The 23,959-nt window shown below is 36.9% G+C and overlaps 1 protein-coding gene across 1 annotated transcript in view; it reads right to left on the bottom strand.

The window, feature by feature from the left end:
• Positions 1-22,862, bottom strand: part of LOC118748468 (homeobox protein vnd) — a 40,984-nt gene extending 18,122 nt beyond the window's left edge. The window contains exon 1 of the mRNA XM_036482926.1: positions 22,675-22,862. Coding sequence (XP_036338819.1) covers positions 22,675-22,799 — 125 coding nt within the window. The 5' untranslated portion in view covers positions 22,800-22,862. The remainder of the gene's footprint in view (positions 1-22,674) is intronic.
• Positions 22,863-23,959: the final 1,097 nt, after the last annotated feature.

The following is a 23,959-nucleotide window of genomic DNA, read 5'->3' as shown; positions in this document are numbered from 1 at the left end:
ATACCACGGTTATAGATATCATATATAAATTTTGGTCCCAATTGGAGACGTTTAAGGTGTGTCGCACAGGGGGCAAAGTTCAGATTCCACTATGGGAACTCAAAATATGTGATATCTTCGATTTTAGTAGTATCGATGTAGGGATTGAAGCTTAGGAAATCTGATGTAAAAATTTGCTTCCTACATGTAACGACCACCCTAATGTATATACAGTGACTCAAACAAGTGTTAATTTTTTTTAAATATGTATTCACAATGTTTTCGAAGTTATTTTATTATTTTTTTCTATAAAACTTCTGTCCAAGCTTCTCTAGCCAAAACAATATGAATCAAAGTTTCAAATTTTATACAAAAAATTTGGGAAAATCAACAAATTTTCATTAAATTTCTAAATTTTTAACATGAATCTTTAGAAAATGTTCCGTTATGTAGTTTTATAGCCCATACAAGTTTCAACCGGCTAAAAAATCGCGTTGATTTTTAATATTATTTTTTTTTTGTGACAGCTTTTGCGGTTAAAGCTTGGACAATATTTTCCAGAAAAATAACAAAACCATTTAGCTTGAAAGGTATTGCGAATATTTAAAAAAATATCAACACATGCTCACTTGTTTGAGTCACTGTATTACATATGTGTGACTATGTCCTTGCGCGCTGCTGTTAAGTGTCACTTATATGTTAAGTGTATGCATGCCTGGCGGCCATTTATCAAAGGCATTAGTATCTGGCATCTAAATATTATGTATTTGGCCAAGTCGGTAATGTAGATACTTTCATTAGTCCTTACAGACACACACACACACACACACACATGTGTGCGTTGCCAATATAGTAAATTTAAAATGAAAACGCGGCGCTGCAAAGACTTCACAGCTACGACTTGTTCGCTTGGGCTTTAAGTTGCGGTGAAACTTACTCTGTTGAAGTTCGGAAAAGTTTAAATCATAGTTAGAAAACTTTTCTTTCGAGTTGAATGAACTTTCTAGAATATTTGCAAAACATATTTGTATAATTCTTTTAGCTTTTCAAATTCTAAAATTCAAAAAATTCAAGCATATTTAAAACAAAATGAACGAGGCTCATTAACTAGTATAAATAAGTATGGAAGTCGATAAGGCCGAAATTATGAAGGCTAAATAGTCACTTGAAAGTACAGACAATTAGGTTTGATATGCTGTTTGGTTTTGTGCCGGTCGGCCAAGAGACTCTTGCATATATTTCTTAAGCACAAAGTTTGTAGGATTTACGTACCATTCTGCAGGTTATCGAAACTTTTGAAACCGTTGCATTGCTTAACCAAAAACCTATTCCAGGTGCATTGCTGAAGCTATCAATGTTTCTGCTATTCACCATTAATTTCTTTTTTAAGAAATGTTGCTATCGCATATTTCACGAGGAAATACCGTTGTTGCCACCTTAAAAGGCAGGCTATGGTCGGAGGAAAGCTTGTCTGTCCTAACCAAAAAAGGGTGGTCCTGCAATAGCATAGAATCAGTCTTCTTAATATAGTAGCTTATGAGGTTTAATCGAGCGCCCGAATCGCGGAATTCGATATCGGATGTAATTTAAAACCATTTTTTTATTTTGAAATCACAGCATTCGATAACGAGGGTACCTTGTCAATTTAAATTGTTTTGTGGAGAAAGCAGCTGTAATTTTATTCGCATCAAACAGAGCGACCCTCTCCCAGTTACGGTCTGGATACTGTAGCCGCCTCAACAGCTACCTGTCCAGACTCGACCCCAATATTCCCAATGATTATCCGGCATGTGGGGAATCTCCGCACCCCTCTCCCTTTGGTCCGACTCTGTTGAAACTGGCCGTTTCATGTGCCTACCGTTAGTTGAGCTCGACGACAATGGTTAATGGGCAAACCGAAATAGGTAGGGCTTAGTAGTGTCGCTACAACAACAACAACAACTTCCCATTGTGCGACTTCTTTAACTCATCTACTGTAGTACTAAATCGCTCAGCGACGATTTTCTAAAAGAGCGTACAGTTACAAAAACCACTCCGATTATACTTCTTATTTGGCTTCACTAACGTCTGCATGTCTTGGGCGAGACCAAAAAAAACTTCATCGATTGCTTCCCTCGTATGTGAAGTTATTCGCACCAAGTGTAGACCAGTCCTTCTGCTCTTGGTCCTTCCATTTGTATTAGTGGGTGGCATCGTTTTCGTAGTCCTTTCAAGAGTGCCGAATCGAATAATATCCTCATGCGAGACGTGTCTAAGCCATCGAAATCGTTGCATTTGTATGCGTTTGACTGTGTCCATGTCATTATAACGCTCGCATAGTTCCTCATTCAATTTTCTTCGCAACCCATTCGCCCATTCGTACGGCACCATAGATCTTGCGAAGAATTGCTCTCTCGAAAAAAAAGAGATTTGTGGGGATTGATCTTTGTTTCTTCAGAAAATACCACTTGGGTGCGAAGTCCAGATGAGAAATTCTTTCACCACTCCAAATTTATAATACCCTTAGTGATGTGTATCCCAATCAGTATTGCCAAAGATAAATATCCATTTAGGGCTAGAATCTCCAGAACAAAAGGCTACAAAGGGCTAAACAAAAAATTTTTAAGCTAAGAAAAGGGCTAAGTAGTTTCATTATTCATCGATTGAACATTTTTTATTAATTTTAGAACGATTTTCCAAAATTTTCATTCTAAACAAACATTCTGAGAATCTGCTTTGGCGGCCGGGTCAACGATGAGAGTGTCATCTTAGTCACTTTGTCTAGAAACAGATAGTTGGGTGTCACAGGCCACAGTTATTTGTGTCTCAACATATCGCTGCTCAAAACCTCTTATCTAATCCTTGTGAAGGTGAGGTAAGAGCACGAAAAATATGGATGGATGGGCAAATTGCACAGTCATGTATTCGTAACTAGCCAGGTGTTTGTGCCACGATAAGTGACCAGATGATCGGCTTCAGTATTTTGCAGAGCAATTCTTCCGACAGTTTTTCCGCTATCTCCCTTGATGTGGATTGAGCAAAGCATGTATGTATGTATGTTAAGATCCGTAGCTTCGGGCATGTTTTCATCGGAACAAATTTGGCGCTTAACAACTGCCGAACCCGTTTAATAGCTCAACTTGTAAGCTATCAGTATTTTGTTACTAAATACACAACATTATTGAAAAGTGCTCACTACATTTCTGGAGTGAACTGTGACATCCGTTTATCTTTTTGTCTCTGTGGGAACCATCCCCGATCTTCAAAGTATTTCACTGCTAACTTATCGTATAGTATTTCCGGGGCGCAGTTATATCTGCCAGCATCTTCACCTCATCGAATTCAGAACTTTCCGTCTCCTTTTTTTTGTTTTTAAAAAGTGATCTCTCCTTTATCGTCTTCTCCCCAGTTTCGTTCAACAGAAGTCCGTATCGTGAATGGGTGCAAAGTGGTTCCGTTTTTTTCGTATTTATCTGAGTAAAATGTTTATCGAGTCGCAGTCAAGAGTCGTGCGTACTTGGTAGATAGTTGAAAGAGGTATGCGACCTAGTGGGTCTTTTTTGCACTCCACTTATCACGATAGATCTTTTAATCGCAAGGATTCCAATAAGTCCTGGAGAGCCTTTAGAGGTAATGGTGTCTCCTCAGCTGAATCGTAAAATGTACAGAGATCGGTCGACCAGATTTCCAGCTTATGCAGGAGTACTCTTAATCTCCAGTGTACAGTGAGGATGTATGTAATGATTCTAAGTTTATGTTTGGGGAGGTTAATTAGAAGTTTACACCTTTTTGATTAGGTTATCCATTTAACCAAATACTAAGCATGATTTTGTCTTAAAGGATGATAATGGCTTAAGTGCTGCCCGGCTGTCCTTAAGGTTTCGAGTTTTATCGTTAAAGTAGTCTATAAGTAAGTTGATCTCTGCACACCGATTGGTGGCGTATATTTCCGCTTGGAAAATGCTCGAGTATTTGCCCATGGACATGGATAACTTCATCATGGGACCATAAACACAAGCCAGACGTTGCAGTTTATCCTACAGACCCCAATGAGGCATACAATTTCTTATCTGCGTCTTAATGATGCTTTCTGTGAGCCTTGTGTTTAATCACATTTTAAATGCGTTACGATCCGCGCAATAGGAAGATTAATGGTGAGAATACCTCGCCGTTGGATAAAGAAAAAGTCAAGAACCACCCGACTCGTGTGAATGGAGGACATTCTATTTCAGCGGCTAAATGATAACGATACTGAGGCAGCTGTTGGGTTAACAGTCGAGATCTTAAAGTATTTATTGTAATGATGATTTAAGGACTATAAGCAAATATCTAAAAGTTAATATAGCAATGTTATTGGGAAATAGTAACTCTGTAGCGTTGAAATCATCGACATTCAAATAGACGTGTGCTGGGAGATATATGTATATAAATATCAATCGCATTTCACTTTAACAAAAAAAAAAAATTGAGCTGCAAGTACCACATACTTCACACACTCGCTTCAATCCCCTTCACCCCCTTTCTGAGCGAAATACTTTCGAACAGCAGATGCTATTAGGATGAAACTTAAGTTTGTGCAAACAAACCTCATAAGAGCCATATCAGCCGCCACTCACTCGACTGGCTGTCAATAGCAAAGCGATTCAAAAACTATTTCAGAAGCGTAGTTAGATATTTTTTGAAAAACATAAAAAAAGAAACAAAAACAAAAAAGGAAAGTAGCTTATGGTAATAAAAATAAATAGTTGTCAGAGAGTCGGGCTAGGCTGAGTAGGGGGTTAGTTGAGGCCGAGCAACAACCCCAATTAGCGTAAATAGTTAATACAGAAAAAACAGATAAATGTTCCTGGCTTGACATAAATGGATGTCTGTCAATGGCTGTTAGTGTTGTATGTGTGCGCGAAAATCTCGGCGCGCACTAATAAAATTAAAAAAGGCGGAAAAGCGTAAAAAATCGTTACAGCAAATTAGTGAATAGTGAATTACTGCTGGAATAAGGGCACGTGAGGTATGAAATGGAGAGAGAAAGAGAGAGGGAGGGAATAGGACAAATCACGGCTAAAGAGGCTGCTCTTGAATGATTTAAAAAAAAAACACGCTAATTTCGAGTAGAGGCAGATGCGACTGCTGGCTGTCTCTGCCGACTGCCATTGATTCGCGCCGTAGGTGTACGCCTATTAATTTTTTGTTGCATATTTGTTGGTATGTGTGTGAAATTAATTCTTTATACCCTGCAGGAAATGTGTCTAACTATTAGTTAACTTGAAGTTGATTAGGAAGGAACTAAAGGTCACTATTTTCTGTGTATTTTCTTTGATGACAGCTAACTATATTTTTATGGCGATGCCCGCGAAATAATCAAGGGTGGTTACCTCTTAATTAGATGTCAACTAACTTGTAATTAACTACTACTAAAACAATATTTTTATTTTTAAATTTTTTTACTTTGTGTGGCAGTCGGTGCAAATAACCAACTCACTTAGACATTGAAGCTCCATTGTGGTACCACTGCAGAGCACGGGAACCTCAGTGACTATACTTGAGAAAAAGTATTTTGAAGCTCTTATAAAACGTACGATTGGCTTTGTTTCTACGCCTGATAATTCCGTAAGAGAGCTAAAGAAGGTCCTACCTAAAAAGTCTGCTCTCCTCTTCGCTAAAGCTGGGCAACTTTAGAAGAAGTATTCTACGGTTTCTTCCTCTTCTTCATCTTAGCAACTTCTGCAATATTCGTGGGAGAATGTTCCTAGTCTCGAAGAGTGCCTGCCAAGCCGTAAGCATCGCATCCATCCTCTCTTGAGAGGCTGAGCAACTCTTTCGTCTTTTTCTTAGGTCTAGCCATGCCCTGTTGGCTTCTTGGCTCATGCTATTTGTAATTTGCAGGTTGCCATGGGTATCCTAATTGCGCCTCTGTTTTCACATTTACTGCATTACTTTTCAACTAGTTTCAAGTTAGTCTTTTTTGTAGCTAACTAGAAGGTATATATTTTTTAGAAATCCCGCAAAAAAAGCTAACTACAAGTTGGTTATTTTTTTAATCAGTTGCTAATTTTTTTCTACAGGGTTTTATTTGCGTGCGAGTGTGTGTATGTCTCCGAGCATATTAGCGCACTTCAATCAGCATCTGCCCTTAGAGGGACTGGCTGCAGAGTTTACTCTAAGGCGACAGCAGATTTACACCTTTTTTGAAATGCAATTGAATGACTACATCTATACACATGGGTGTATGTGCATGTATGTATGTATTTGTAAGTATGTATCTAGCTAAATACATTTTCCTCACCTTTGTTTTGTTGGCTATGCAACACAACCGTTTGTCATCCATTTTAATTTCTCTTTCCGGTTTCGGTTGTAGTTTTTTTTTGTTTGCGCTCTGTGTACCCAGCCATTGAGGAAGTAAATAGCAACAAGAACAATAAAAAAATGAATGAATGCGTGTATGAAATAACGAAGGTGCTGCCATGTTGTTTTCAAGCAGTTCTTTGATTGTCTATAAAAAAAAAATACTATTCGATGCTTATTGAAAAAAAAAAAATCTGTGAAATCGTTAAAAAGGATGCAATGAGTTTCTAGTGTTGCAATTGCTGTAGTTGTTAGTGTTGCATTTTGTTATACCTTTCTTGCGGCCCATATAATTAATGAGGCTCGAGCATTGACAGCGAATGAAAAATAAAAAATGAAAATAAAAACGAATACAAACTAAAGTTCCCAAAAATAGAAAATCGCAATTTTTTTCAGAACATTTAAGCCAGCGGTCACTGACTTCTCTCTGGCATTACAAGATTTACAAGATGCTTCCTGCTCAATCTTGAAGTCGGCTTGCAGCTCCTCATCTCATACGCCTAACAATAAGTCACTTTCTTTTATGCTATCGTAGCTGGCAAGCAAGCAAGCGTCATGTCCTGCCGCTATGGACCATCTGTATTTGTGCAACAATAAATTGCATATTAGTAGGGGCAGATGTGCAAATACACGCACTGCTTGGCTCACAAATGTCCATTAAATTTCGTTTTGATTTTAGTTACCATTATATTTTCATTCAATGTAAATATTTCTTTCCAACGAATTTCATCTTGTTTTACCTAACTTCGTATCCTTTTGAGGTTCATTTGTCCAACTTACATATGTTTTCTTTTGTCAACTTATGTAACTTCTTGCATACTTCCGGACGACAAATAATGGGGCTTGTTGCTTGTTGACACTTGGAGTTGGTTATATTAAAAATTTTAAAAATAATCCGTGTCCGAAAAGGCCTTTGGTTTATGTTTCCGTAGTGATGATGCATTTTTTTTATTCAATTTGGCTCAACGACTTCTAAAATCGCGCTGAAGAAAAGCATAAGCTTGTTGACGTCATCTCTAAAATTTTGTGTCAAAAATTTATTCTTAATACGCTATTTCTCCTACACGAAAGGTTTTTCGCTAGATACCGTCCTACACAATATTGTTAGACGAATAGAAGCGGCGCTGAAGAACGGGGAATTCGTGTTGGTTGTCTTCTTGGACATAACGGGGGCAGCCAACAATATCTCAACGCAAGCTATTTTGGACGAAATGACGACGATAGGAGTTCATCCCGTAATTTCGAACTGGATAAGCAGTATTTTGAGCTGCAGAAGTGTTTCAGCGCAGTAGGGTGGGCATGAGACCACCAAACGGGAAAGAGGGGTACGCCGCAAGGGGCGTATTATCGCGGCTACTTTGGTCGCTGGCGGTCAACAGGATACTGAAGGAAATGGACGGACGACCTGCCGAACTTACTGCATATGCGGATGATATCTCTGTCATGGTAAGCGGAAAGTGTCTGTCCGTACTCAGCTCACTTATGAGTCAAGCTCTATGGGTGATACATCTTTGGGCATTAGAAGTGGGGCATAGTATCAATGTAGAAAAACAGATCTGGTACTCTTGACCAGGAAATACAAGGTTCCGATCTGCTCCAAGCCTAAGCTAGATGGGGTGACCCTTCAGGTGAAGCAGAGCACCAAGTACCTCGGAATAATACTCGAGAGTGAGCTATCGTGGCGCCTCAATGTGGAGGAGAGGGCGAAGAAGGCTGCATTCTATGCACGCAAAAAGATGCTGAGCTGCAGCTGTGGCTTGTCGCCTTCTCTTTCTCGCTGGATCTTCATGGCGATAGTCACGCCTATACTGTTCCACGGGGTATTGGCTTGGTGGACAGCATTGGAGAAGAAAACATTTGTTAAGAGTATAGAAAGTGTATATAGGCTATCAATGATCGGCATGACAGGGGCACTTAGGACTACACCGACGGTGGCACTCTACACCTTGTGGCATCTCTTGCTGGCGGATCTATCGGCCAAGAATATAGCATCAAAAACTGCCGGCAGGCGAGTCAGTTTGTGTCAAGGTCTTACAGTCACAGTAGCGTCGTATAGCGTCCTCTTTACTTGGACGGATTGACTATGTGATCCCGGATCTGCACTTTGGCACGAACTTTGAAGCCACCATAGAGGTTGAGGGCTGGCATGAGGGGTACTGGCTCGGTCAATGTCTATAGAGACAGATCTAAGATGGAGAAGAGCGTACGGCGGCAGGCGTATGCGCGGAACTCGGCCTCAACAAATCTTATAAGGTGCCAAACTATTGCAGCATTTTCCAGGCGGAGGTATTGGTCGTAAGAAGGGTGGCGGAGCTACTGAGCAGCACTCCAGAAAACAAGCGTGTGAATCTCTATATACAAAGTCAGGTTGCAATAGAGGCGCTACTATTCTACAGCACTTCCTCTAGAAGTGTGGCGGCAACGAAGAGGCCGACAGGCTGGCCAAAGAGAGTGCTTTGTCGGAAACCATGCTGACATAGGAGGTGCCGGAGGAGGGTATACCAAATTGTTCGAGTTTGCCAAGAGAAGTGCGATATTCTTCAACATTGCTCCTAGTACATAATGATTAGCTGTCTAAAATAAACGTAGTTGAACTAGTAACGCTATGGACCTCAATAGTATCTGCGAAGCCACGTAGTGTTTGGCCAGCATACCTAACCTAACCTATCTTACATATTATAGTAATCTGAATAAGGGGCAGCTTTTACCGACTTTGTTGTTAAGTCCCGTAATCCTGAATATATCTTCATTAGTGTTTCTTTTAGCAGCTGTCTCCAGACGTACGTAGCCCTATGGTTACAAGGTCGTGCTCAAAGTTTTGTGGGTAATGTCCTAGTTGGGACGTGTCTTCTTCTTATTTTGCACTAAGACCGTTTTTCGGTTTGAGCCGATACCAAAAGGCTTCCTCAATTGCTTCTCTCTTGTGCGAATTTGCGAAAGTTGCTCATCCCGAGTGCAGACAGGTCCATCTGCACTTGGTTTCGTTTTCCACCCATGGGTACGGAGTCGAGGCATATTTTCACCGGACCGTCGTCCTCTATGCATACAACATGTCCAAGCCAGCGCAATCGCTGTATTTTTATGCGCTTAACTATGGCCATGTCGTTCAAAAGCTCATACAGTTCGTCATTCCTTCTTCTCCTATGTATACCTGTCGTCCACGCGAACAGGGCCGTAGATCTTGTAGAATAGTTCTCTCGAAAGCACTCACAGCCTTCTCATCTTTGTTCGACATCGTCCATGTTTCTGCGCCATATAGGAGAATGGGCATGACGAGAGACTTGTAGAGCGTAATTTTTGTGCGTCGAGATACATATGTACTTCCCGCAACGAAAGATGAGCGGAGACCTCCTCATGGTGGGACAATGATAAACCAACCCTTTTTTCAAAACTTATAACGGCTGATTGGGACCACCCGACAACACCAAAAGCGTAATCGGTATGAACTTCGAGTAGGCTAGAGTACCAGCCGCATAGCCTATGTGACGATCTCAAATAAAACGTTCGATTAACAAGAAAGCCCGATAGTTTCGGAGAGCGCGCTGAGGCCTAAAACTGTCACAAAAATTAAAAGGCCAGCAAGTAAATGGGACCATGCGTACTACCGAGACCGAGCATACCTCGCCATGTTGCTGCAAATGACACATATTCAGTATCATTCAAGAACGTATTGAGCGCAGTCAGGCTAGGTATAGTCCGAAAAAAAGTCAAGCCTGCTTCTACATAGTCTGGGGAAAAGCTGAGAAGATAAGGTAAAACACGTATGTAGGTGCTTTAAAGCTCATCTGCCACGGCTGTCTACTGGAACAAGGTTGGTTGAATATTGACAGTAGAGATGCTGCTGTAAAGATGCGAAACAATCAATAGTTAGTGACGGAGGTGGATATACGTTCATCGTCAAATTTTGGAAGTTTTCTTCACTGGCATGGACAGCTCTTCGAATGAGCACCCGGTACAACTAATTCAGGTTCAAAGCAAAAAACCTGAAAGCCATCAGCCACCCACGAACACACAAACTCAGATACATATATCGATGAGTGGCAAATATGAGTCCACAGTCGGCCGAATGAACAAAAATTACTGAAATTTTCGTTCGGTAAAAGAGCTAAGTGCGAGTGATTTAGGGCCGTTTTTTCAAGTAGGTTATTAAAATTTATCTTGCCCTTTAAAGACAAATTTTGTTTAGAAAGAGGGCATTTGAAGGGCAGCTAAATTTTAAAAGCTATTTGAGAAAACGGCCCTTAGTATTTAAAACTCCGAAATTTCGCTAAAATTCCAGATCCTTTTGCCGAAGAGTCACACTATCAACTAAAAAAAATCAGAAAACAAAGTATTTCACTTCCTCCTTCCACTTCCGCATGCTGGGCTCAATACTCAGATCATTTCAACTAACTCCGAGTATTCTGTAACTAATGAACATCGAGTACCGTAGTAAGAGCAGTGTCCACAACTAGAATTTATTGTCCATACAATTGTTATTCGTTGACTGAGTAATTGTTTTTCGAAAATTTCATTCATAAAAATTTTGCAGTTCAGTTCAAATGCACCTTGCCAATGGCTCACAGTCAGTCATTTAGGATCACCTTTCGCATATGGCCGCCGATGTAGAATGCCTCGATCGAACAATGCGGAGTCACTGGGAACCTGCTGTGCCTTTAAATTTGCAGTATGTCGATAGGATAGTACGCGTGTGAGTGTAAGTAGTTGTAGTGTGCGTATTCATTCATTGATTTTTCGATTGTTTGCACTTGGCAATTTCGAATTTTCAATTACCTTTTGTTTATTGCATTTCATTTGTGGCTGATTCTTCCAATATCTGCACATATTTTGTTGCTGTTTTTGTTATTATTTCTATTGCCTTTAAAAATTTTTTTTGTAATTCATCCCATTTACGCTACTTTTGACACCTTAAAGTGCCGCTTGCCATTGTAAGGTTTTTTGTTTGTATCTCCCGCGCTGCCTCTGGTCGTTCCTTCGACTCGAACCCTCGCCTTCTTCTGTACGGCTAATGTTTGTTTGGTTTAAAATTTTATTTGAGCTCCTTTGTTTGCTACAAATTCTAGATTTGCTTTTTTGTTGCTTTTTTTTAATTTATTTTTTTGTTGGCTGAATGTCCTTGCTCTAATTGAATTTAATTTGTCACAATTGCCTATGGGGAATTAAATATGGTTTAATCTGCCTTTAAGTACCCTAAGCTCATTTAAAAGGAAAAAATTGTTTGTTTGTCGATTTCGTTTGGTTTTTTTTTTGAAGAATTGCGAAAAAATAGGAAAGACCATTTGTGTAATGTATTTCGAAAAATTATAAAATATGTAATATACGATAAAGTTTTTCTAAATAGTTGAGCAAAATGCTCAAGAACCAAAATATGAAAAAAAATTTAATGCTTAAGGCATTGTATAAGAGTATTAGAAAGTCGGGGCTATTTTTTCTTGAAACTAAAAAAATACGAAAAAACTTATACATTTTTTTATTGCCCAATTCTACAGGTAAAATATTTATTGTTCATAATTTAAGGGTCTGCTAGTTAAAAGCATACTTTGTATGCTTTATGGGGCGTGAAAAATTGTTTGTAAAAAAATGTTTGATATTTCTTTTCTCTTATAGAAACAATTTAAATTAAACGAAATTTAAAATTTTGAAAATCAATTTATTTCTTTAAACCCTCAGTTTTTAGTTTTTATTTATGTGACTACTTTTGTTTTCATAAAAAATTGTAAAGAAATGTTTAATTAATTTAAGCTGTAAATTGTGTTTAAATATTTGTACATACATATGTACATCTGAAATAAATTACGCTAATTTTTCATAAAATTAAAAAAAAATACGAAAAAATTTTTTTAGCAAAAAATTATATATATTTTTATGTAAAATATCTTTTTCTTATCATGCCCTATAGGCCTACATTAGTTAAAAACGACCTAAAAACATAATTTGGTGACGCTATTTTTTGATTCTTTTAAATTAAACGAAATTTTGTTTAAAAATTATGTAAATTTTTTAACCCTCAGTTTTTGCTTTTTTAAGAATACCAAAAAAATTTAAATGTTTTGACAAATTTTTCCTCCCAAACGCATTTCTTTTCTCAAAATTCTAAATATGAAACATTTTTTTTTTTTACATTTTTTTAATCATTTTATTTAAATTAAACGAAATTCTGATTTTAAAACTTCCGTTTTTCCGGTTTATAAAGCAAATTGCCATGGGTAGTTTTAGAGTTAGAATTTCGAGTAGTAAAAAATATTCAATAGTTTTTAAATCTTAATATTTATTACATATTTTAAATGTAACTTCCACCGCCATATATTTTATTAAAAATGGCCTCAAGCTCAGAATGATTGTTGAATAGTTTTTATATCTCGTTTTATTGAATTTTTATTTTATTCCTTTTTGATGTATTTTTGACTTCAGAAACTATTATTTTTGATTTTGTTTTCTAATTTTTTTAACTTTTGTTTGCTATAATTAATTTTTTTTTACTATTGTTTTCTTTTTGTAAATTAAAAAAAAAATTATTTTAATTTTAATTTTTTATTTACATATTTTTTTTTGTTATTTTTTCTGTTTAATTAATTAGTTTATTTTTTAAATTTTATGCGGGAAAAAACAATTTTTCATAGAAATGGTGTAGAATTCTTGAAAATCAATATTTTTCGATCGGAAAGCTTTGTTTCTCTTCAACAGACTTCCAATTATAATAAACAATTGTTTATTTAACGATTTTTTATTATTAACTATTTGTTATAGATCTCCCAAAAACACCAAAAATGCAATGTAGTGAAAGATTAAATAATCCGCTATGCGGCGCGCTAGTCGAATTATTTGGAAAACCCGTATTAATGGTCCGATTTGATTCATTCTTGGAAAGTTGGCTTTAAAAATGTATTTTTACTATTAACTTAGTATTTTATAAAGAATAATTCAAAGTCGATACTTTTTGTTGATGTTGGTTAATTTTTCCGACGGAGTGAGAAAGTCTATTTTGGAACGAATTTCCCTCACCCCTTAATATTTTAATTTGAAATTTTGGAATAATAAATGAAGTTTTTGTTAAATAACTGGAAGATTAATTGTGTGAAAATTTTGAAAAGCAAAATTATGGATTTTTGTAAATAATTGAAAAATAATAACGGCAAATTTCCTCTACTCTTTCGTTCAATAAATTCAGTAATTCTCCGTCTCACGATTTACAAAATATTTTTCCAATTTTTTATCTATTTCTTTGAATATTTACACATTTGAAATATTAAAAAAAAAAACCTCGCTCACTATTGTTGGCTGCGGCAAACAGTATTAGCCGCGATTAGTCGAAGGTAGATGTGGCGATTAGGCGTACAAACCCAATTACAATTGCTCGAGCGATATGAGGATAAACAGCAAGAGAGGCAACAAAAGCAACATCCACAACAACCAAAAGACTTGCAAAAACAATACAAAACATTAACAAAAATAATAGCAATAACAATGGCATAAGTAACACTTCCAGTGTAACAAAAACAATAACAAAAACGAGCGCTCTCCTCTGGCTGCACCGACCCCGCGAACAAAAGCCAGCCAAGGCGGAACCAGAATTTCCAAACGATTGCACATGTGTTGCGGATAGCGGTAAAAACCCAATCACTGGATGCCTCATTGTGTGTTTGTGTGTTTGTGTGCGCGTGTGAGCTATTTACAACAACAAGGCGAGAAAAATTGCACATTACAAATGTATTGGTTTATGTCCTGTGGCGGCCATGCTGACATTCATTTGACAAACTGGCTCAGTGACGGACTGAATGAACGACTGACTGACTGACTGGGCAAAAGCGAGTGCAAAAACAGCAAAGCGAACGCGACTGATCCTATGCGCTCTGAATGGCGAAGGTGACAAAGTGGAAGTAATGTCGAAAATTTGGCTTTTTTTGACATGCACGCATCTACATACATATGTATGTATGTATGTATGACTACTTGTGCCTTCGTATGTATTACAGCTTCTCCTTTTTTCAGCTGATCCTTTTTCACTTCAATGCCGTAACATTAGATTACGAAACATACCGCAAATATCCGGGCAGCAGCGCCCTTTTCCCACTCTGGCTGCGCATGCGCATAGAGCCTTGCAAAATTTTCGCCGGCAACTTCTTAAATGCAATTTCATTACCTTAATTCGGTCTTAGCCCACACATTATTGATTGATTTGCCGTGTGAGTTTGACAATCTTGTTTTGTTTGATTTTTCTAGATATTCTGTGTGTCTGGTGTGTGTTTGTGTTTTTCTTAGGCGATTCTGTAAGGATATTCAATTGCTTTGACGCGTAAACTGTTTTTACAGCAGTTTAAATAATTCTCAATTTTCTCCATAATGCCGCTGAGTAGACCCGCTTAGCATGGAGGCTGCTTTCGAACAAAAATTTCTTGGATTACATTCAAACATAATTTGTTCTTTGTATTTTGAACTTATTTTTGTTTATTTTTTCCGCTTTATTGTTGCATAAATTCTTTGGTTCTTATGTTTTACGAGATTTAATTAATTTTTGACAAGCTTGGTAAATTTTTTTTTTTATGCAAGAGTTTCTTGGAAAACACTTTTAAAGAAAAAAACGCTGTTCAAGAGCGTAAAGAAATGTTTGAGTGCTCTGAAAATCTAGTAGACAAGTTTTGTTAGAGAATTATTCAATATCAATCCATTAAATTCCCAATTAAATTTGGTACTAGAGCAAGATTGTTTTCCCATACTTTCAAACAAATATAAATGAGCTCTTAAACTGGGTCATACAACCTAAGCATGTATCTCGTAGCCGAGACCCATTTTTGGGTTATGAGACTGGAATTCTTAAGTACAGTAGGCGGAAATTTCTTTTGTCAGCCTAGTGGTATGCTATCGATACCCTGTAACCGCCTAAGCGATTTTGGCCGAGTTCAATAAAGCAAGCCATATAAGGCACTAAAATATACATAGTACTTCAAAGAACTCATCTACAATTTACATAATAAGGCCAATTAAAGTTGGATTAAAAAATTATTCGGTAGCGATTCACAGGTCCAAAATCAGTACCTCTTTTATGAAATGAACTCAAAAGAGCACTTCGAAAGCCTTAACTGACTCGCACTTCATGGCACTCACTCAAAGTAAACCGAATATTTTCAGGGTGTTGGAAGGCACGGTTTTCATCTAGATTCGTAATGGAGGCACACTTAGGACCCAAGGGTTTTCTACAATACCATTTGCGACTCAGTACCGAACACTCTCCTATACTCTGCAGCAATTAGTTTGTTTAAGTTTATTTGTTTTAGTCTGAGAGTCAGTCAACGATGGACATATTGTCTAATCGTCTCAACAGTTAAGATATTGGTCATTCGCTAAACAACCTGTCCTCCAATTCTTCAGCCAATTACCACTGATTATTTCTACAAATATCCGAAGTTGGGGGTATTCCAAATGGTTAAGGGTGCCCTACTGCCCTTTATATAGTAGAGTCTGGACAAAATTTGCCGGGATACTACGAGCTCGCGTGGAAGATTATGAGACGCATATACACCCACACTCTTCTGTATTTTCAAATCGAGAAGTAGTTTGGAATGCTTGTTTGTAGTTGACTAAAAAGCGCGTGAAAAAAGTCATTTGAGGCTTCCACTTGACGATCGAAGAACATGTAACTTTCTTAAGCTCTCACTCTGCTTTCGCTGAACCAATAATTATCCGGAGTTCGACAAAACGGCTATTGCGAGAGCTTTAGACGTGGACAAGATGATAAGAAGATAAGCGAAGGATCATCCAAGAACTCCAAAAGGCCTAAAAAATCTTGAAAATGAGATATTTATGCGTTATCAGTTATCCGAATCTTTGTCATTTACCGTCGGCATTTATGATTGTTCGTCGACAGGTAGAATTTACGCAGAGTGTAACGTAGATTTTCGTCTTTCTGAATCTTGCTTCGCCTTCCAAAGTAAACTGAGAGCAGACCAAGGACCTCTCTAGATGAGCTGGATTGGAAAGACTCAAACTTGCTGCCTCTTAACTTGGACTGTGAAGCGTATCAGTCTTCTTCTTGATTGGCGCAAGCAGTCTACTGATCCCAAAACGGATTATAGAAGCTCAGTACAGAAATGGATGAGACTGTAAAACTCCCATAGTCGCGGCTTAGTCCAAACAGTTGGAAATCAACACCCAGAAATCGAATTCTGGCGCTACGTGAGCAGATCAGATGGGTTTCAAATTCTTCAGTGTAAGAAAAACCTTTGGAGGGTGGTAAAAACGACGAATAGTGCAGAAGCTCCCTATAAATTAGGAGTAATACTAAGTACTAAAGCCTTCGAACGCAGCGGTAGTATCTCGGTACGTTAGAGAATGGGATAGTTTATCAGCGAAAGAAGCTAAGGTTACAAAATATGATTTATCAGGGGTACAAGTTATATATGTATGTAAGAAACTCCTCGAAAGGCCAGATTCGTTATAATACATTATCGGAATGCTTTCTGAGTTGTGCTTTACACAAAATCAACAGGGAGGGCCTTTACTCTGCGTGGTTTCTATTTAGGAAAGAAGTAGTCTCACTAAGCTTTTTCCAGACAGATTATCTTGGGCATTAATATCTATTTTGATGGCAAGGTAGGTTCGAAAGCCTACATACGTACTCATCGGCTTTCACCCATCTTCTGGGGGGAAATCGATCTTGACTTAAGTTTCTCTCGTTCATTCCTAAACATTTCCCAAAAACTTCTGTGCCTCGTTATTCTCCTCTCCTAAAGATAAGTAGTTTTTAGTCACATCCACATCGAAGTCACCAGCCACGGTATTAGACACTCTACTTCCTTTGCTCAGTCTCTAACTCTGCCTCTCTTCAATCCTTTCGATTCGGTAATCACAAGTATTTGTCATTGTCGATTTGTCACAGCTCAACAACAGCTTCCTGCTTTAAATTTTTTATTACTTTACAATTACAATTCCTCAAAGCAACATACTGCCCAAGCAGTGGTCCGCGCGAACTACCAAATATCACTGCATTTTAATTTTCCACAAGCGTTTCCTGCTTTAAGTTGCTTTGCTGTCCCAAACTGTGACTGTGTAGTTGTATGGCTGTGTGCATATGAGCATCTTTTGTATAAAACTTGCATCCGGTTGCGCGAAGACGAAATACAGAAATAAAAAAAAAATCACGCGGAAATCATTTAACTCATTTGTTGTTGATGATGGTTTTTTTTTCAAAATTCGTTGTCTGCATACAAGTTTTCCATATTTAACTCCGCTGCTGTTTCCTTTACTCTCTTCTCTCCTTGTCTTATTCAACTTCTCAAGCCGGCAACTCTTTTTCCAACCAAATCATTTCCTGCTTGCCTGCGACTGATGCTTATTTATTGCATTTTTATTGAACAAATCGTCAAAATTGTCCACGACGAGGGTTGACTTAACACTTTTTACGCTGCTTTTCACAAGTTGCCTAACTAAGCCTTGATACGCGCCTCACTTCCTTTTTCCCTCTTCTGCTCTTCATTATGACAGTCTTCCGCTGTGACTTTTGCCTAATTCTAATTCCTCTCTAACAGCATTTAAAATTCTCCACACTCATCAGGTTGAAGTATTGAAATCCGTCTTAATTTTCTATGCGTAAGATTTTGGAAAGTTTCCTTTTTAAGGATTAAGTCCTATGAATAATTTGAGTTAATTTCTCAATGTCACTGTCGGAGAACTAGTTTTCGTGGTGTCTTATTTGAGTTGTTCAATTTTATTCGTTTACAAACCAAGCAGCCAGGTTTGATTCTTTTTTTTTAAATGACTTCAACCTCGTTTAGTTGCGGAACTGCCTAAAAATATGCACTGTTGTTGGATCAATGAGAGCTTGCTAAACGTTCTGTAATAGCTTCTGCGCATAGTCGTTGGTGTGAAAATTCCTAAGTATGTTTTAATCAGTAACTGATTTCTAGAACTCCTTCTAAGGCTGTATAATGCCTTTTCTTAAATTAGTTCAGAATTACAGAATTTTTGAATACAGACTAGCCGCGTATTTTTTTATGATACCAACAGATTTTTTTGGGTCCTCCAAGCTCGATGCTTCGTATTCAATTCTTTGATTTGTAAACTTTTCGAAGTGTTTCGTATTTATTCAGCCCCATTTGAAGTGTCGTGTCGAGTGCAAGTCGTTTTTCGAGAGTTGAGTCGTATCAAAAATTATATGGCATTGCCTAAAATTTCTACTCGACTCTAGTGTCTTAAAAACGGAAATTTGGCAGCACTGGATAATTTTCGACGAATTTTGTCGTCTACTTGTTTCAGCACGACAGTAGACCATATCAATGTTATCGAGTCGTGCAATTTCTGCGTGCGGGGATTCTGGATAAGATAGCAAGATAGTTCGAAAGACTTTCGCTATTTTAGCACAAAAGTCTTAAAAAAAAGTTCGCTCATTCACCACTCGTGGTGATAATCTATTTTGGGCGAAACGCTTGTATATCACTTAGCTCGCGTCGCTCCAACAGCCGCAAAAGCCGAGTGAACTAAGCATCCAAGAGAACCGAGTTCGAATTTTTTTAGTGTTTTCTTCTAAAAATAATATTTTTTGAATTCCATTTAATTTTAAGGAACTCATATTTTTTAAATAAATTTTATTTTAGTTTTAATCGTTGTTGTTTAATTTTTTTAATAAAGGAAAATATTTTCCTCAATTTTATTTAATTTTTAAAAACTTATTATTTATTTTTTCTTTCTTTTAATTTTGTAATAAATTTTTTTTTGTTTTTGAAAAATGAAATATACGTTTTTATTTCCGTTAATATATAACATCTTATTTTAATTTTTTTATTTCATTTTCTTTTAATATTTAGATTTTGTTTAAAAAATGAAAATAAAAATAAAAATACATATATTAATTTCTCTTTTTGGTTTATTTAAAAAGATTTTTTAGTTTTTAAAAATATTTGTATATATTTTTGCTTTATTTTCATTTTATTTTATTTTGTATTTATTGTTTTATAAAGAAAAATATATATGCATATTTTTTAAATTTAATTTAATTATTAAAAAAAATTTGCTAAAAGGCCAATGTAACGCTGGCATAGAGCTTTCAAGATAGTTGCCAGAATTTACTTATTTTTCAAAATGCTATGGTGAGGCTTTCACTTTCGTTGCGCAAACCCACATGTATTAATGGCTCTCAGCTGAAAAAAATTTCAACCCCCTAAAAGTTTAATCTTCTATTGGGCCTTCACTATATAAGAATTCATGACCTTATCGAAGTAAATGTTACAATGTTTATGCATATGCATTACGCATAAATGAAAGATTAAATTATTCAAAAGATTCAAAAGGTTCAACCGGGCTTTTACTGAGTTTCGAGCTTTTCTGATTCAGTTGTTGAAATGATTTAATACGAAATTCATTGCACTCCCCAGGAAGAGGAACATCTCGAAAAATTAATATTTCCACATTTTAAAAGCCGTTTGAGAATTGCTAATAAGAAACCGAGTTCATTATCAAAAGCTCGACTAACGCGAAAACTTTTTCTTTTCGCTACCAAAAATGTCATGTCAAATGGCATTTTACGCCGGCGAATTCAATGTCTTCACTCGCACTTGTCGCCGAAGTGTGCTCAATTAAGTTTTGGAGAGGCAGCAACAAAAAGCTACGAAAATAATCAAATGGAAGCGCATAATGGGAACGAGAGTGGAGAATGAGCTTCATTACTAACACATTTTGCAGTTTTTTTTTTCTGCTTTCAAGTCATTTGCTGATAGTCAAAAAAGCGCTGAATGTCGTGACTTGGCGCCACTTTGTTACTTTCCGGCTAAGCGCAAAATGAAATCTGAAGTTCCAAAGAATAATTTTATTGCAAAAAAAAGCAAGCAAGTGGCATACTCATACCTGAAAACGTGAAAAATCGAATAAAGTGCAAAAAAATTGCCAATAAATGAAATGACTTATGAAAAGAGTGGCGTTTGCTTTCCTTGTTTTTTTTTTTTTTTTGCTTGGCATGAAGAGGTTGCCGTTTACTCATTTTTTTCTTTTTCCAAAAATTTCGAATTTTTTCCTATCAAATACTTTTTGGGCAAAATTTTTTCATTAACTGCCTTGGTTTTTTTCTTTCTTTCCCATTAAACTCCAGTTGCACGCACTCGAGTGGCTCCCTCGACCAGCCAGGCAGGAGCGCGTGTTTATTAATCCTGGGAAACGGCGCAAATGTTTTAGCCAAAATATGCACTTGTTTTTGTTTTTGCTCCAGTTTATTTTATATTGCCATTTCAACATATCGCTTGTATTGTTGTATTGCTATTACAGCAAAGGTATTGCATGTTTTGGTTACGTTTAAGGAGCAGGAAAAAATTCAGAAAAATCGTGAAAAAATTGTCATAAACTTCGCGACTGTCAATCAAGGGAGGTCACAACTTTCTCCATGGCTGCCGCTGGGGCGCATCAAATAAACAGTTGCGCCCATACATATGTACACATTTACATGAAAGAGATTTTCAAAGTTTTTCGCCATCACTCCCCACTTTGCTTCGTTTCGTTTCGTTTCGTTTGGTAACATGACGTGGCTGTCATTTATTACTGACTTCCGTCGCTCCTTTCGCTGCTCGTTCGTTGCCGGCGCTTAAATTGATATTTTCATATGCCAAGCATGGAAGTGGCAGCTTTTTTTTTGTTTTCTTTCGGTGACTTAACTACTTTCTTTACATTTTTTTATTATAGTTGTTATTGTTGCACTTAACAGTCACAACCATGTAAGTATGTTTGTGTGTGTGTGTGTGCATGTGTGCTATGAGTATCCTTATGCGTCGACTTGATATGGCTGACTGGCGGGCGCGGTGTACACCTGCCCTTACTCGCTCGCTACTTGCTTGTATGGATTTTTTGACATTATGACATTTAATATGTCTTTTGCTGAGTTTTTATTTATTTTCTTTACTTACTTTTTTTATTTTCCCTACACTTTTCGAGTGTCATCATTGTCGCTTGATTATTATTTATTATGGGAAAATAACAATGCAGACGCAAGGAGCCGGCGTAGAAAGTCACGGCTTGGGGTCTGATTATTTGAGTGAGGCAATAAAACACATGCCTACCTACTACGGTTTCTAAGTTAATATTTTTCATATTTAGTATTAAGAACAAAGCGTTTGCTTTCTGGATTCCACAATCGAAAATCTGCTACAACTAACGGGAATATACAACTGTGTTCAACTAATTAAAAACGATATTCAAAATGGTATTGTTTGCAAATTATGTTGATTTTTTTTATTTTTAATAATTTTCATTTAAAATATAGTTCAATCTGTAACAGAAACCACAATAATAAAACTTTCAAAGCTTGCAAAAATTGCAAAAAAAATTAATGAAACTTACTTACATGACAGATAGGCGCCACATTAAAAAATGTGAAATTAAAGCTCAATTGAAGGCCTATCTGCAAGTTAAAAAATTTAAGATTTATTTTTAAATCTTTAGACAGATTAGACAGCCCTTTCGATTGCCGTCAGTTACGCCAGGAAAAATGTACCGTGGTCTGGATGACGAAAGCTAAAGGCGTTCCCACGACATTCGGGTCTACGTAACCGGAACCACCCAGACCCCCACTTCAGCAACACTCCCCAAAAACTCTTCGGGGAATTTGTATGCTGTTACAACCACAACAACTGCGAAAGCTAAGTGAGATTTCCAGCCCTACCCTCAAGCTTTGAGCCATCTGTGTATACATGTAAACGCTATAATGGGAGCAGTGTTCGGAGGTGGGTAGTCCATTAATCCGGAAAGCCCTGAAACTCCGTTAGTATCCTACCATGACCATAACTAGTATTTGACCACCTATTTGGCATGTGGGTCTACCGGAAGAAAGTAAATAGAAAGGCATACAGTGTCTTAGATGGCGTTGTTCTCATCACATCAGTTAAGAGTGTGGACACAAGTCCTTGGACTTAATCAAGATTTTTAAATTTTACCCCTTTCTGTTGGATGTCCCACCATACCACTATGCCGTGATGGAGAATCGGCCTTACTAACGCTGTCCATGACCATCTTTTTCTTATTGACATGCTGCAGAGTGCTACTGTCGCTTTGCGCCCTCTATCTAAAATATTGGGCCCCCAGTTTACTTTCCTCTCTGGTATGAGACCTAGATATTTGGTCTCATCCTATACTACAACGATTTTCCCCACTAGAGTATTCTTGTGCTTCCTAGTGAAGAGCGCTAGCTCCGTCTTTTCAGGATTTGTTCCCAATCCTCGCGGAGAATTCATTTACGAAGTAAACGCTTTTAAATAAAAATAATATTTTGCGGCACTTTCTAAAAAGTTTTCCAAAACCGATTTTTAGTAAGGACACGAATAGGGTGCTTGAGTATTGTATAATTTGTCTTTAGTTATTTTTTTTTATGTATGCATGTGTAAGTATTTGTATACTTGTACTCACTCATAGTCGTGTTTGTTGTACTCATAATCCGGTTGCATGCAGTAATCCTGCTGATAAACATTTGTGTTAGTGTAATAGCCAATGTAGTCATCGTAGTAGCCGCAATTTGAATTGTAGTTGGACATTTTCACAATGCAAACGCTTAAGAAGGTACAGAAAATATTTTTTGGTACAATAATTTTTATTTAATTTTAAAGTATTTTTTTACTTAAACTGAAATTATTATTTTTTATTTAAATTTAAATTATTTTAAATAAATTTTTTCTAAGTTAATTTTTTTTTTAATTAAATATTTTTTTTTAATGTTAGTTATTTCCGTAGCACACTGATTACTACTCGCACCAGGGTTCACACATTTCCACTTTTCTGTTGCAGCTTCCACTTTTAAGTTTTTTATATTCTTTTATTTATTTTTTCAAAAACTTAAATTGTCTTTGTTTTTTTTTTTCTTTATGTTATTCTAGATACGAGCTTTGAACGAGAAGATGATTTCTCTATTTTGTTATATTTTTTCTTCTGAAGAGTATCTTAGTATTTAGATATTATGCGATTTTTTTTTAAGAAAAAGTATCTGATTCTGGCACGTATTGAGGGTACGTAGGCACATGCTGCACATGCATTCTAAAGCTCCTGTTAATCGACTAGTCGAATAATCACTTAATCGATTAACGAGAGGTGGTTCATAAATTAGTCGACCACACTTAATCGGCTAGCCGTTTCCTTTCGACTTTTTTAAGTAACCGCTCACAAACAACTCGTCATTTTCGATTTTTTGTTTTTTTTTATATTTTTTTTAATATCTATGCCTTTTGACAAAAGCCAACCGCGCTAAAGCAATAATTTTACTGTGAACAACTGTCACTATTCGAAAAATTTCGGTTAGCCGATTTTCAGACTACTCTATGGTAAGCGGTTAGTCGAACTCGACCGGTTAATCGAATAATAGCTATTCGGATATCAGCCGTGGTAGGAGGTGTTTCGTAGAACTTAGAGGTACCTTTTTTTTAGAAAAATTTCAACTTTTTTTTAGTGATTTGGTACAAAAGTGCCCAAAAGTTGAAAAAAAGCAAGAAAGCAGGTGGACGGTGTTATAAGCTGACACCGGGCGAATGCTGCTAATGATGTCTGAATAACGGGACTTGGTGGTAACAGAGTTTATTTCATAAATAAATCGGTTTGGTATAAAATTCATAGGACTACTTTCGGCACATGACCCATGGTCCTAAAAAGTGCCTACCATAGGTAAATTTGCAGTTTCCTTGAGGTTCAGCCGGCTTTCTATGAG

Source organism: Rhagoletis pomonella, unplaced genomic scaffold, assembly GCF_013731165.1.
Source record: "Rhagoletis pomonella isolate Grant_MI unplaced genomic scaffold, Rhpom_1.0 Rhpom_scaffold_00013, whole genome shotgun sequence".
NCBI lineage: Eukaryota > Metazoa > Arthropoda > Insecta > Diptera > Tephritidae > Rhagoletis > Rhagoletis pomonella.
Note: the sequence above shows the minus strand (reverse complement) of the source record. Positions and strands in the feature narration are given on the sequence as shown.